Source organism: Chlamydotis macqueenii, chromosome 17 (genome assembly GCF_036417535.1).
Source record: "Chlamydotis macqueenii isolate bChlMac1 chromosome 17, bChlMac1.mat, whole genome shotgun sequence".
NCBI lineage: Eukaryota > Metazoa > Chordata > Aves > Otidiformes > Otididae > Chlamydotis > Chlamydotis macqueenii.
This window is the reverse complement of record NC_141572.1, coordinates 1,306,688-1,317,715: the sequence shown is the minus strand read 5'-3', so window position 1 is coordinate 1,317,715 and position 11,028 is coordinate 1,306,688. Positions and strand designations below refer to the sequence as shown.

The 11,028-nt window shown below is 59.9% G+C and overlaps 1 protein-coding gene across 4 annotated transcripts; it reads right to left on the bottom strand.

Annotated features, from left to right (window-relative positions):
- Positions 1-1,426: 1,426 nt before the first annotated feature.
- On the bottom strand, positions 1,427-10,221 carry DAO (D-amino acid oxidase). 4 transcript variants are annotated; one of them, XM_086761226.1, is made up of 11 exons: positions 10,102-10,221; positions 8,833-9,038; positions 8,621-8,735; positions 8,272-8,348; positions 7,800-7,865; positions 7,166-7,220; positions 6,717-6,821; positions 6,113-6,195; positions 5,146-5,263; positions 4,612-4,710; positions 1,427-3,609 (listed from the first exon to the last, which is right to left on the bottom strand). In XM_086761226.1, the coding sequence occupies exons 2-11, from the start codon at positions 9,024-9,026 to the stop codon at positions 3,478-3,480; spliced, it is 1,044 nt and encodes a 347-aa protein (XP_086617352.1). In that variant the 5' UTR covers positions 9,027-9,038; positions 10,102-10,221; the 3' UTR covers positions 1,427-3,477. The 4 variants fall into 4 exon arrangements, with proteins under 4 accessions (XP_086617352.1, XP_086617353.1, XP_086617351.1 ...); XM_086761227.1 differs by having other exon boundaries at positions 8,833-9,106; positions 10,102-10,189; XM_086761225.1 differs by lacking the exon at positions 1,427-3,609 and adding an exon at positions 4,077-4,386 and having other exon boundaries at positions 8,833-9,106; positions 10,102-10,189.
- Positions 10,222-11,028: the final 807 nt, after the last annotated feature.

The following is an 11,028-nucleotide window of genomic DNA, read 5'->3' as shown; positions in this document are numbered from 1 at the left end:
ATTTTATGTTAAACAAATAAATAGTTTTTTTCAGTAAAAACGCTTCTGGCTGTTCTGTGGGACTTTTACGAAGGGTCAGGAACTTTACCAGTTTTTTCTCCTGATGTTCAGGGATTTGAGATACAGCCTGCTCTGTGGGCTCCGCTGGCTGCGCAGGGGCTCGGCGCTTTGCACATCGGACTCGTCGTGTGCCTGCGTTTTGCGCGTTTGGACATAAAAGTCACAGGTAACCTGACAGATAACTACAGCTGAATATTTTTTAAATGATTTTAAGATCTTTAGTTGCTTTTCGCATTTCATTCAGCCTGGGCAATGCAAAGCAGCCAGTTGTGCTCCCTGCCTCTGGGTAATTTCCAGCAATGCCTTTAACGCTGCTCACAAAGCCGCGCTGGGAGGAGGCGGCTTGGCGCGTGTCTGGACTTCAGGGCCGCGAGGGTTCCTTCTGCTTATTTACTTTTTGACATAAACTTTTATTTTACCTATCTCATTTTTATAGACTATAACTCGGTGCATAACCCCGACTGCACTCCTCCACCCTTTAAATGATACTCGTACTTTGCTGCCCAGTAATTTACCGACGTAAGGTCCCTCACATCTGAGTCAGGATGCCTAACGATCCGCAAACACTTCTCGTGCTAATACAGCGCTGCGTTCTCCTCTCCGCGTGCGTTCGTCTTCCTTCGCCCAGCTCGGGCAGCCGCTGGCAGTCCGCTGGGATGGAGAGCCTTACTTCTGGGAACGGGAACAGCTGGTAGCTACGGGTTTGTACCGCGGGAGCGACGCTTAGGGAGAATATTCATTCCTCTGTGCTTTCTGTGAACTCTTTGGCGTACTCAGCCGTTTCTAAGGCTCATTCTGTTTTCCAAAATGCCAGAGCTGCTGTTTGCTTGCAGAGGATAACTTTCCTGATACTTGATGTGTTTCCAGCTTTGTTCTGTGTCACAGGCAATCGTTGTTGAGGACTGGGAGTTCGTAAAATGTGCTGATGCTGCCCGCTGGAGACGGCGTTTTGTGCTTCTCAGGGAAGTACGTGCCGTAGCTGTCCAGCTGTCCCACTGACCCTTCCCTTCCCCTTGCCGCTCCAGTCTCACGACTCCTCTGTCCCACAGCGTCTCATCTGTGGCTGCCAACAGGGTAAAGCTCCGTTCCCGTCGCTCTACTCTCAAAACGCAGCGATCAGCCGAGCTACAGGGGAGTGTCCCAAATGTTTCTGTGTGGGAGCTACTAACAACGCGTACTTTCACGCGGTGGTATTTCAGGTTCGTTTGTCTGCTCAGAACCTGAAGTGATGGCTCGTCCTCCTGCAGGATGCGGTGTTTGGGAAAAATGCGTGGGGAGACACGGAATTATCGGCATATTTCAACAGAATTAGCATTTGAGACCCTATCCATGCCATTATTAAGAACAGAAAGCATCCCACACAAGATATTTGAAAACTATCTTTATTTGCACACATATTAAATTGTAGCCATTTAGAAAATGAGCAAAATTTGACTGCAAATAGAATCCCACCTCTAATCATTTCTGTGTTTTCTAAAAGCCATTTCGGATCACGGGGCAGCTGCTCCTGTAGGTCCAAGATCAGCAGAATCTCCTGCTTATTGCAAGCGATACAGCGATTCGCTACCCCCCTGCTAACCCAGCGTGGCTCTTCTGAAACCAGACAAGCGGTTCTGGATTCCCAGCAGCGCAAACGGGAGAATATGGCTCTTAACATCTCGTATTTGGAACCGGTGAAATCTAGTGGATGCTGTTTCACGGCATGGCTTCTCCTGAAGCGATATCGCAGACCATTAGGTTTAGCATTAATCCATGGTAATTTTTCTCCAGCTATTGTTCTCTTTGTCCTGTCCTTCTCTTTATTACACGCATTCTTTGAACGTGGCTGAGATATATCAGGTGAACTACCAGATAAAGTGGGAGACGCTGCTGATGGACAGACTGGACGTGACAGGGGCTCCTGGTTCCCTGTCTCTGCCTTTGTTTTTAAGCCCACTGCAGAGGTGCCCCAGCTGGCAGAAAGAGCAGGCTCTCCAACGCACACCCGCGCTCCGCTGCCTCCCAAGGACGGGCGCTGCTCTGGCCTGGCCCGTGCCGCAACCCCACAGCAGCCAACAGAGCTCCTGTCACCCCTGCTGCGGCGGCAGCGGGACAGGGCTGGCCTTAGTGACTCCGTTCTGCTGTCAAGTGACAACCAGGAAGCAGAAACAACCACCGCTGCCGAAAGATGTTGAGGAGCACACTGGCTGCGGCCAGGAAAGGAGCACTTTTCGTGGGACCGGTTCAAACCCAGGCGCCCGGGAGGTAAAAGGAGCCCGGCTGCACTGCAGCGTCTCTCCTTCACTGGATGTGCATCGCAAACCAGGCTGGTGAGCCGTTTCTGGTACACGGAGACAGAGGCAGGGAGAAGCTGCAGCGCAGATGAGTAGGAAACAGCTGGCTTCTCCGCGGAGCAGAGCGGGCCGGGCGCTTGGAGCTGGGCGCCGGACAGCTGAGCCTTTGGGTTTGAGGCTGACGCTTCTCGACCATTCAGCACCTTCTCTGGGATGGTTTTTCGAGCAGGAAAGACATATGGCACAGAAAAATCGGCCAAATTCAGAACAGTACATTGGGTCCCCAGCAGTGGCACTGAACACCCCGAAAAGGCAGACCCCCCCCCGGAACTGTCCCCAGCTCCCTGGGGAGGCACAAGCCACCCCAGCCAGCTCCTCGCCGAGCTGCTGCCCCGGCCACGTCTCACGGCTGGAGGAAACAAGAAACCCAAGGGCCCGTGGGAGTTTTAGGGAGGAGAACAGCTATTTTGCGTACGCTCTCTGCTATATATAGATCCTGGCAAGCACATGGGGCTGGAACATGTTGCTTTTGTTGCTAAAAACATTATTTGGAAAGCCCATTTTAGGCAACCGCTGCTGTCTATCGCCAGCTACACTAAGCAGGTGCTGCAGACCCGTGCTCTGTCCTGGCATGAACGTAGGGAAAGCTGTTGCAACCGCAGCGCGTGCTTTTGGAGCTCTGGTTGATTCCCTGGGATCTTCAGGGCTTCTTCCTACTAAGGAGCTTTTGTCTCCTGGGGGGAGCTTGCAAATTTAATGACACGCTGGGTGTCGGAGCGGGCAGTGCAGGTGGCACCGGCTCCGTTTCTGATCCCGTCCCGTGGTGCAGACGAGCTGCAGGGGCTGTCAGGCTTTCAGCTGAACCCTGCCTGCCCTGTGCAGACGGATCGCTGGGACAGAAACGCACTATGCCATGGATAATGTCCGTATTTTAAAGCGCTTCCTTTAGGCAGGTTGTGCAAGGCTGGGGTGAGGGAACTCGGCTGCCCGGGAAACAGCAGCAACCTGAAAATGAGACGCTGCGAGGCGGTGTGGGAGCTGGCAGGAGGGCGGCACGGCCCACGTCCATCGCTGTGCTATTTGCATCTTTCTGCTGTGATTTCTAAGCGGCAGCTGTCACGCTAATCCCGGGTGAGCGGGCGCCTCACAAGCGGGGCTGCGGCGGGCCGGCCGCCTGCCTCTCCTGCAGGATGCTCCCAAAGAGCCGGGCCGCTGCCATGGCGCAGCCCCAGTGGATGGTGATCCCGAAGCCGCCGTGGCCGTAGTTGTGTATCACCTGCGGAGGAGAGAAGGGATCGGGGCTGGGGAAGCCGCGCTGCAGCCCTCGGGGGGCGAAGGGCAGCAGGGAGCCACGAGAGGGGCTGGGAATGGCCTTAGGGTCCTTGGATCGACCCTTGATCCGGGAGCTCCTGGTGCACAGCTCAGCCACCCCCTGCTCCTTCCCTCCCTCCAAAAACCGCCGGGGAGGAAGGAGAAGCTCCGCACGGTCCTGCGTGAAAAGGTGCTGTGTGAGGGCGCAGCGCAGCCAGCGAAACTCCTGTTTCTCCTTCGTCTCCAGAGACAAATGAGCAGTGCAGAGCAATTCAAAGAGCCGCTGCCCTGGGCAAGTTTTACGCTCAGAGCCCAGCTTTAGCTACACAGGGGCAGCTGAATTTTTCGGAGCCCCTCGGCAGGCGCAGCCCCGCCAGCGTCCCCCTGTGCCTTCGCCAAGCTTCATTTTGTGCCGCTGCTGAGCTTTGAACCAGAAGAAATCTGGAGAAGCCCAATCTTTTGCACCAACAGCCTGGTGTCAGCGCTGGAGGTCCCGAGCATTTTATTAAAAACAGCGTGCTGGGTTTTATTAAAGGGGGACACGCAAAGCTCACGTGCCCGAGGGCTCCCAGCAGAACCCCCACTGCTTTGAGTGCCAGCATGCAAACCTGGTTCGCCTGTTCCTCGTGTGGTTCTGGCAGCGGCAGAGCCCACGCCAGAGTTTTTCTCCCATCTGTTTTTTTTGAGGTCTATTAAGCTCCAGCTGCAGGTTTTCCTTTGGCAGGAGCGCTCCGTGCCCAGTCTGCCCATAAAATCCATCAAAACTTCATATCTTTGACACCTGTCTCCGACACCGAACCTGGCTCACGGATTCAGCCCTTTTCAGAGGGGAGAGGCAGCGAGGGCCGAGGACTGCGGGGCGGCGCGGTGCGGGCTGAAGGGCAGCGGCATTAGCCGGGTGTCGGTGGCTGACGCACAATTAGTGGGGCGGGTAACGGCGCGGGGCATCCCGGGGCCGCGCGCGTACCTCTGCCTGGCGGTGCCCGCGGCGGACGCTCTCCCGCTCCAAGCGAACCCGAGGGCGCGCAGGTCTCAAGCCGCTCCACTCCTCTACGATCTTTGCTTCCTGAAAGTAAAACCCCATCAGCGCCTGCGCAGCCGTTCTCCAAACGACAGCCAGCTGTCGCCCCAAGGACTGCACGAAGCCACCCGTCAGACGCGGGCTCCTGCCAAGAGCGCGGACAGAGGCTCCCCCGGCCCCGCTGCCGCACCGCGACTGGGCGACTCCATTTTTACCAGCCACATGAGTCATTACATTTTCCTACAAACCTTGTCCCAAAAGTAAGGCCAGCCCCTGGCCCTGCCTGCCGATCAGCCCGAGCTGTGCGTGACGGTCGCGGCCAGGCACGCACAAACACCGAGCCGTGCCACCTCCCCGGCATTTACCGGGTTTCTCCTCAGCATCCTTCCCCGGCGGCCTCAGCCGCGCCCGAGCTGTGGGCTCCCCGCGCCCTCTCCCTCCCCACGTCCCAGCGGTGGGCACTGGGCGGTGGTCACCCACCCGGAGAGCGGGCAGCAGCCTGCAGCAGTTCTCCCAGATGGTTTTGTGATCCCGGGCGCTGTTTTCTTCGCTCCAGTTGCCGTGCTGATAGATCCCTCCCAGGACCGTGAACTCGCTCCTGCACCCAGAGCCGAAGGAGAGACGCGGTGGTGAGCATCCCTCGTGGACCAGCACGCCGGGGGACTCTGCGTGCCTCTGATTTATGGACCCTGCTACGCCCTGAGCCCACAACATCTTCCTCCCGGAGAAACGCTCACGCCAAGCAGGCGAGAGCGGTGCCTGCGTGTTTGCTGATGAGCGACTCATCCGTTAAATCCCCTCGGCACCCTGAACGCCGTGCCTGGGAAAACCCAACAGCTCATTTCGTCGTCCACCAAACAGCTCTGCGCCCGCCTGGCTGCGGAAGGGGGTTGGAAGGAGCGGGATGCTGCACTGGGGAACGCAGAGGAACAGATCGCTGTTCCCAAACCTCCCGTGGGTTAGCAGAGGAGGAGGGACAGGTTAGGGCTGGGGGGAGCTGGGGGTGGCTGCACCCTTCTAAAAGCTTGCAGGAGCCCTGGGAAGCACAAGGACAAAAAGATTCCAAGCTGCCGAGCTCTCTGGCGAGGAAGAGGCGGGTGCTGGAGCCAGCTGCGTCCTTCAGGAGCCAGCCCGGTGCCCAGCTGTGGCAGCTCGAGCTAAAACAACCACAGGGACAGGAACTCGCGTGTGGCTGGGCCGTGATCAGAAATCACTGGGAACACTCGGCCTGGGGGCTGCGAGCATTCGAAGCCCCTGTTTGCAGGATGGCTTATTGCCCAATCCCGAAATATTCGCACCGCAGGAAGTGCCAGAAATGCAGCAATAAGGTTTTCCCCTGGGATTCCTCCTCGGTCCTCGCAGGGACCCCCGCGTGGGTGCAAAGCGGGGGCTCGGCACGGGGGCTTGCTGTCACCTGCCAGAGCCCGCCTGGCCCGCTGCCACCTACCCCGGGATGACGTACGGCGCGTTGTAGATACCGGATTCGATGTCGTGAGTGATGATGAAATGCTTCACCCACGGGGCCAGCACCTGGCAGGCGAAGGGGAGAGGGTTGGGGAGAGGCAGAGAGCGGGGGCACCGCCTCGGGGGGCAGCGGGAGGGACGCGGGCAGCTCGGCGAGCGCGGATGCTGGGGTCTGCACTCTGCCTTCTGCCCAGGCTCCGCGTGCACCGCGGCTCCGGCGTCCCAGGGAGATGGGAGGGCAGGCGGGCACGTGGAGGAGCTTCCCACCTGGCGTGAGTCTGTGTTTCCCCAAATAAATCATCCTCTTCTCCCAGGGATTTTATGTCTTTCTATTATTGGCATTATGCCTCTGGCCTCCCCACCTTCACCCGAGGGAGACTCGGGGCATCCCCACGGCTGAACCAGGAACGGGATCCAGGATTTCTGCTCCACATCCTCCCCCCAACACACAAGGCTTTTACAGGACCATTGCTTGCTGGGAATCAGGACCAGATCCCAGTCTGGATCCGGCATACCTCATCAGGCGGCTAACGAATGGCTCCTTCAGAAAAAAAGCGGGGGGGACAAAAGCCCTGCACCCACCTCACCTTTATGACCTGTCCCCGGCCGGGCTGTAGCTCGGGGTCGGGCTGCAGCTCCCCCGCACGCACCCCGGTGCAGTTTACGACAACGTCCACGCCCTGGGCAAACATCTAACGAGAGACAGAGGCGGCGCGGTGAGCACGCACGCGGCGATGCTTCCGAGGGCGCCGCCCACGCCGGGCACGAGATCCCCGCGTCAAAGCCAAGCCGAGCGCTCGGCCCGAGGGTCTGGTGATGGATAAACCATAAGGGCCGGACGCGGGCGTCGCGTCCCCGCCACGGCTCCCGCTGAGAGCCCATGTGTGCCGGCAAGGAGGATGTTTGCAGTTCACGGGGAAGCCGTGCTGCCGATGCTTGGCCGCATCTTTGCTCAGCGCCAGCCAAATGCGCGACCCCGTCCCCTCTCAGCCCAAAAGCCGTGCCCACCCTGCCCCGGCTCGACGGCGCCACTCACCTCCTGGAAAGATTCGACCTTCTTATGGAAAAACTTCACTCCTTTCTGCGTTAGCCTGAGGAGAACAAGCTCGTTTGTTACCGGCAAATTAAAAGCAAATGTAGCATTCAAATTAGCGCCTGGAATTGACACCCAGAGTCGGGACGGCTCCTTGCTCCTCGTAACCAGCGCCCGCCGTCTCCTCGGTGGTTCGGAGCGGTCTCCAGCCGTCAGCCCATTTCCCTCACGGCCCCGAGCTGCCGAGGGTGACCAGCGCCGCCGAGCCCTGTGTCAGGCTCCCGCTCCACGTTGGGAACGACGAGAGCAAAACCAAGCCCCGAATACTCCCAGAGCCGAAAGCTGAAAGTCCCCTGTGGGTGCCGTCACGGGGAGGCCACCAGCACCGGCGCTTCCCAGCGTCAGAGGCGCAGCAGGACACGGGACGGCCGCCTAAAATCGGTGCCGCCTAAACTCAGCCACCGGCTCCGCACGAGAGGGGGATGCGGGGCAGCACCTGCTGTGGGTTAAAATCCACACCTGCCTCCCGCCTCCCGCTCGCCAGCAAAACCGGAGGCAGCGGCAGCTCTCCCGCACCAGCACGGGCACGGGCACGGGCACGGGCACAGCCCCGGCGCGGCGGCGGCTCGGCACTCACCTCTTGGTGAGCCAGGGCAGGTAGCTCCTGCACTCCAGCATCAGCGCCGTGTTGAACCAGCCGTGGCTGAAACCAGACGCGGGGGGAACCGTAAGTACCCGCAGCAGCTCTGCACCAACAGCCGCCTCCCGCCCCATGCTCCCAACGGCCGCCGCGGCTCCGGGACCCCAATTGCGCCTTGCACAAGCGCAGAATTTCTCCCTCTGGTTACAGCCTAAAACACCTTCTGCTGATTTTTTTTCCCTCAGTTTGACAGAGTCTGGTGAAGTGAGAGAGGGGCTGGGACGGTTTATATGCTGGGCTGCTGCTTTCTTGGTTTGTTTGAGGTGTTTCCTACTTATTTTAAGGGAAGCGGCGGTAACGAAGCAAGGCCACTGCTGTGCCCGTGGTTTCCCATCCTCTGGCAGGGAGGTGGCTGGGACCACCCGGCCGTACCCGGGGGGAAGGACGTCAGTGACCCTCCGAAAAATACCTGTAACCTGGAAAGAGTTCAAGCTCTTTTGGTGTCAAGTTCCTGAATCCCAGGACAATGTTCTTCCAAGACGGGTCCTGCAGTAGGGAAAAACGAACGCGAATCGCCACGCCGCCGTGGGACAGAAGGTGTTGGGGGGACACAGCCTACCCAAAGGAGCGCGGGAGGGCTCAGCCCTGATTTCATACCAGTACTGCATCGCTGGATGCAGGAAACACGCTGTCCCATGTCACGAGACAAACGTGGAAGGATTGGGAAGCGTTCAGGGCGAAGAAGTTCAGCCCTGCCCGCCCCCGGGCAGCCTCCGAGCTGGAGCCCTTCCCAGCGCTGGCCGCGACTTGCTCCTTACCGGCACCGGCTGCGTGAACAGGTTGTAGCCAGAAATGAGGAAAAGTCCCATTTCCTTCGCTGCCGGAGAGGCCAGGTACCCGAGGAGGTGATCAAACGTCTCCTTATTCCAGAGCCTGCGAGGAGATGGTGGCAGCTCAGCCCCTCGTGTGCCCAGGGGCTTACCGGGGTGGACGCGGCGCCAGCCTCCTCCTCCTCCTCATCCTCCCTTACGTCTCCTGCAGGTTGCCGCGGTCGCTCAGGTAGGGCTGCCACAAGCCGGCCGCCCCGTCGCTGGTGGTGCGGGGCGTGTGGCGGTCCGCATAGACCTCCAGCTCCAGGGAGGGCACCAGGCTGTGGAACTGCTCGTGGATGCACAGGGCGGTGGAGAGGCCGATCACGCCGGCCCCGATGACGGCCACGCGCATGGCTCCGGGTCTCTGCACAAGGAAAAACGCTTGAAGGGCAGCGCCGGGGCCACGGCTTCCCGGGATGGAGGGATCAGCTCCTGCGGGATCGGAGTTGGCCTGGGCTCTGCCACCGGAGCAGAGCTGGGCTGCAGGGAAGGGGCTGAGCAGCTCCTGGTGCGTTTGTGTGCATTTCTTGTGAAGCCTTCCGCATCCTCTCCAACACCCGCCTGCGGCGGCCAGGCACCCGAATCACGGCCGCAGAGGGTGCAGTTTGCTGCCGTGGCAGGGGAACAGCGGGTTTCTGGGTGGGGGTCACCCACCCGGAGAGCGGGGAGCAGCTTGGTGCGCTGCGGCAGAGCGGCACAGCCACCGGCATCCTCTCCAACGCGCCGAGGGCGAGCAGCCGGGGAGAGCTGGGTGCTCCTCCCCTCGCCCCGTCTCCCACGGGATGGTGTGAGCCCTCCATGCTCAGGCTCTGGCACCGGCCGGAGGCAGAGGTGCCTCTGCCCTCTCGCCAGAGCTTTCCTGCCTCGCAGCCTGGAAAAAGCCCTGTGATCACCGCCTGGGGGGATTTGGGGAAGGGCTGGGGGCACAACGGGGCAGATCACCTCGGCCTGGGTCCCAGCCCTGGACGTTCGGCTGCGTGGGTTGGGGAGGGATGCCAGCAGCACGAGCAAATTCCAGCCCACGGTTTTATTTGGACAAGGTGAAGCGCAGCATCCCCGCTGCGAAAGGCAGCCCGCAGCGGGACTGGCATTTGCTGGGATGGAGGGATGAGAAAGGCAGCCCGCAGCGGGACTGGCATTTGCTGGGATGGAGGGATGAGAAAGGCAGCCCGCAGCGGGACTGGCATTTGCTGGGATGGAGGGATGAGTCATCGTGACGGCGAAGCTGCGACGGCAGCGGGAGAGCCGAGCTGCTTCCCATCTGCTGTGGCGTTACAAACCACAGCCCGCCAGCGAGAACCGGGGCCGCCGCCTCTACCTGCAGCCGTGCGGACTCACCCCGGGCTGCCCCTGCGGCACCAGCCAAGGAAGTATCTGCCTCGCTGGTCAATAAATAATAGAAAAACACATTTTTTTCAGCAGTTTACCTGCAGAGTGTGTGGTCCTTGGGGCAGCTGCTGTGGTTTTCAGAGCCTTCGACAGAGCCGCTTCTCGGGGCGGCTTGTTTACAGCCCAGCAAAGCGCCCGCAGTCCAAGGTCTAAGTGCCAAGGGCCGCGGGATCACAGCTTGTCCCCGGTCAACAGGGCCAAAGTCTGTGCTCCGGGCCCGGGGAGGTGGAGTCCCCCGCGCCGGACCCCGCACGCCGCTGGCAGCCGGCCCCGGAAAACGGGGCCACCACGGTCCGTGGCAAAACGCCATCACTGACACTGGTCACCATGGTGACTGCTGGCTGCTCCACGGTCCCTGGCCGATGGGGACACAGCGATGGGACTCCCCAACCACGGGATCTGAGAAAACCGGATGCTTTGGTGTGGATTTTCGTGCGGTGAGAGACATTGCCTCCCTCCCGACAGATCTCAGGAGCTGTGCTGCCCAGCTTCCCCCTCTCAGGGGTCAGATGGCTTCGTTTCTCATTTCTCAGCTCCCCCTCCCTTCACAAACCCCACAACTCCGAGTTCTGGGCCGAAAAGCCAGGTTTTTGTCGGCGCAGGTACCATTACCAGCAGCAGGGGCAGCCCTGGACATGCAGGCGACGCTCGGGCAGTTGCTACAAACGGGGATTTCACTGTGGCTAACGCTTTGGTAAGAGAGGGAACGGGGATGACAGAAATGGGCACAGTCAGGTGGCAGACACGTCTCCGGCGTCCAGGCCCAGGGTTTCAGCCACGCAGCACAGACCCAGCGCAGGCGACGGGGCTTCGGCCCCACGAAAGGCAGAGGGAAGGCGCCGGCAGGCCTACGCCGGAGGGATGCTTTACCCTGAGAGGTCAACGGGGATGGCACAGGAAGGTCAAGTCTGTAGGCTCATTTTTAAACGCTTTTATTGGCGAAGCAAACTGTGCACAGATTTCCA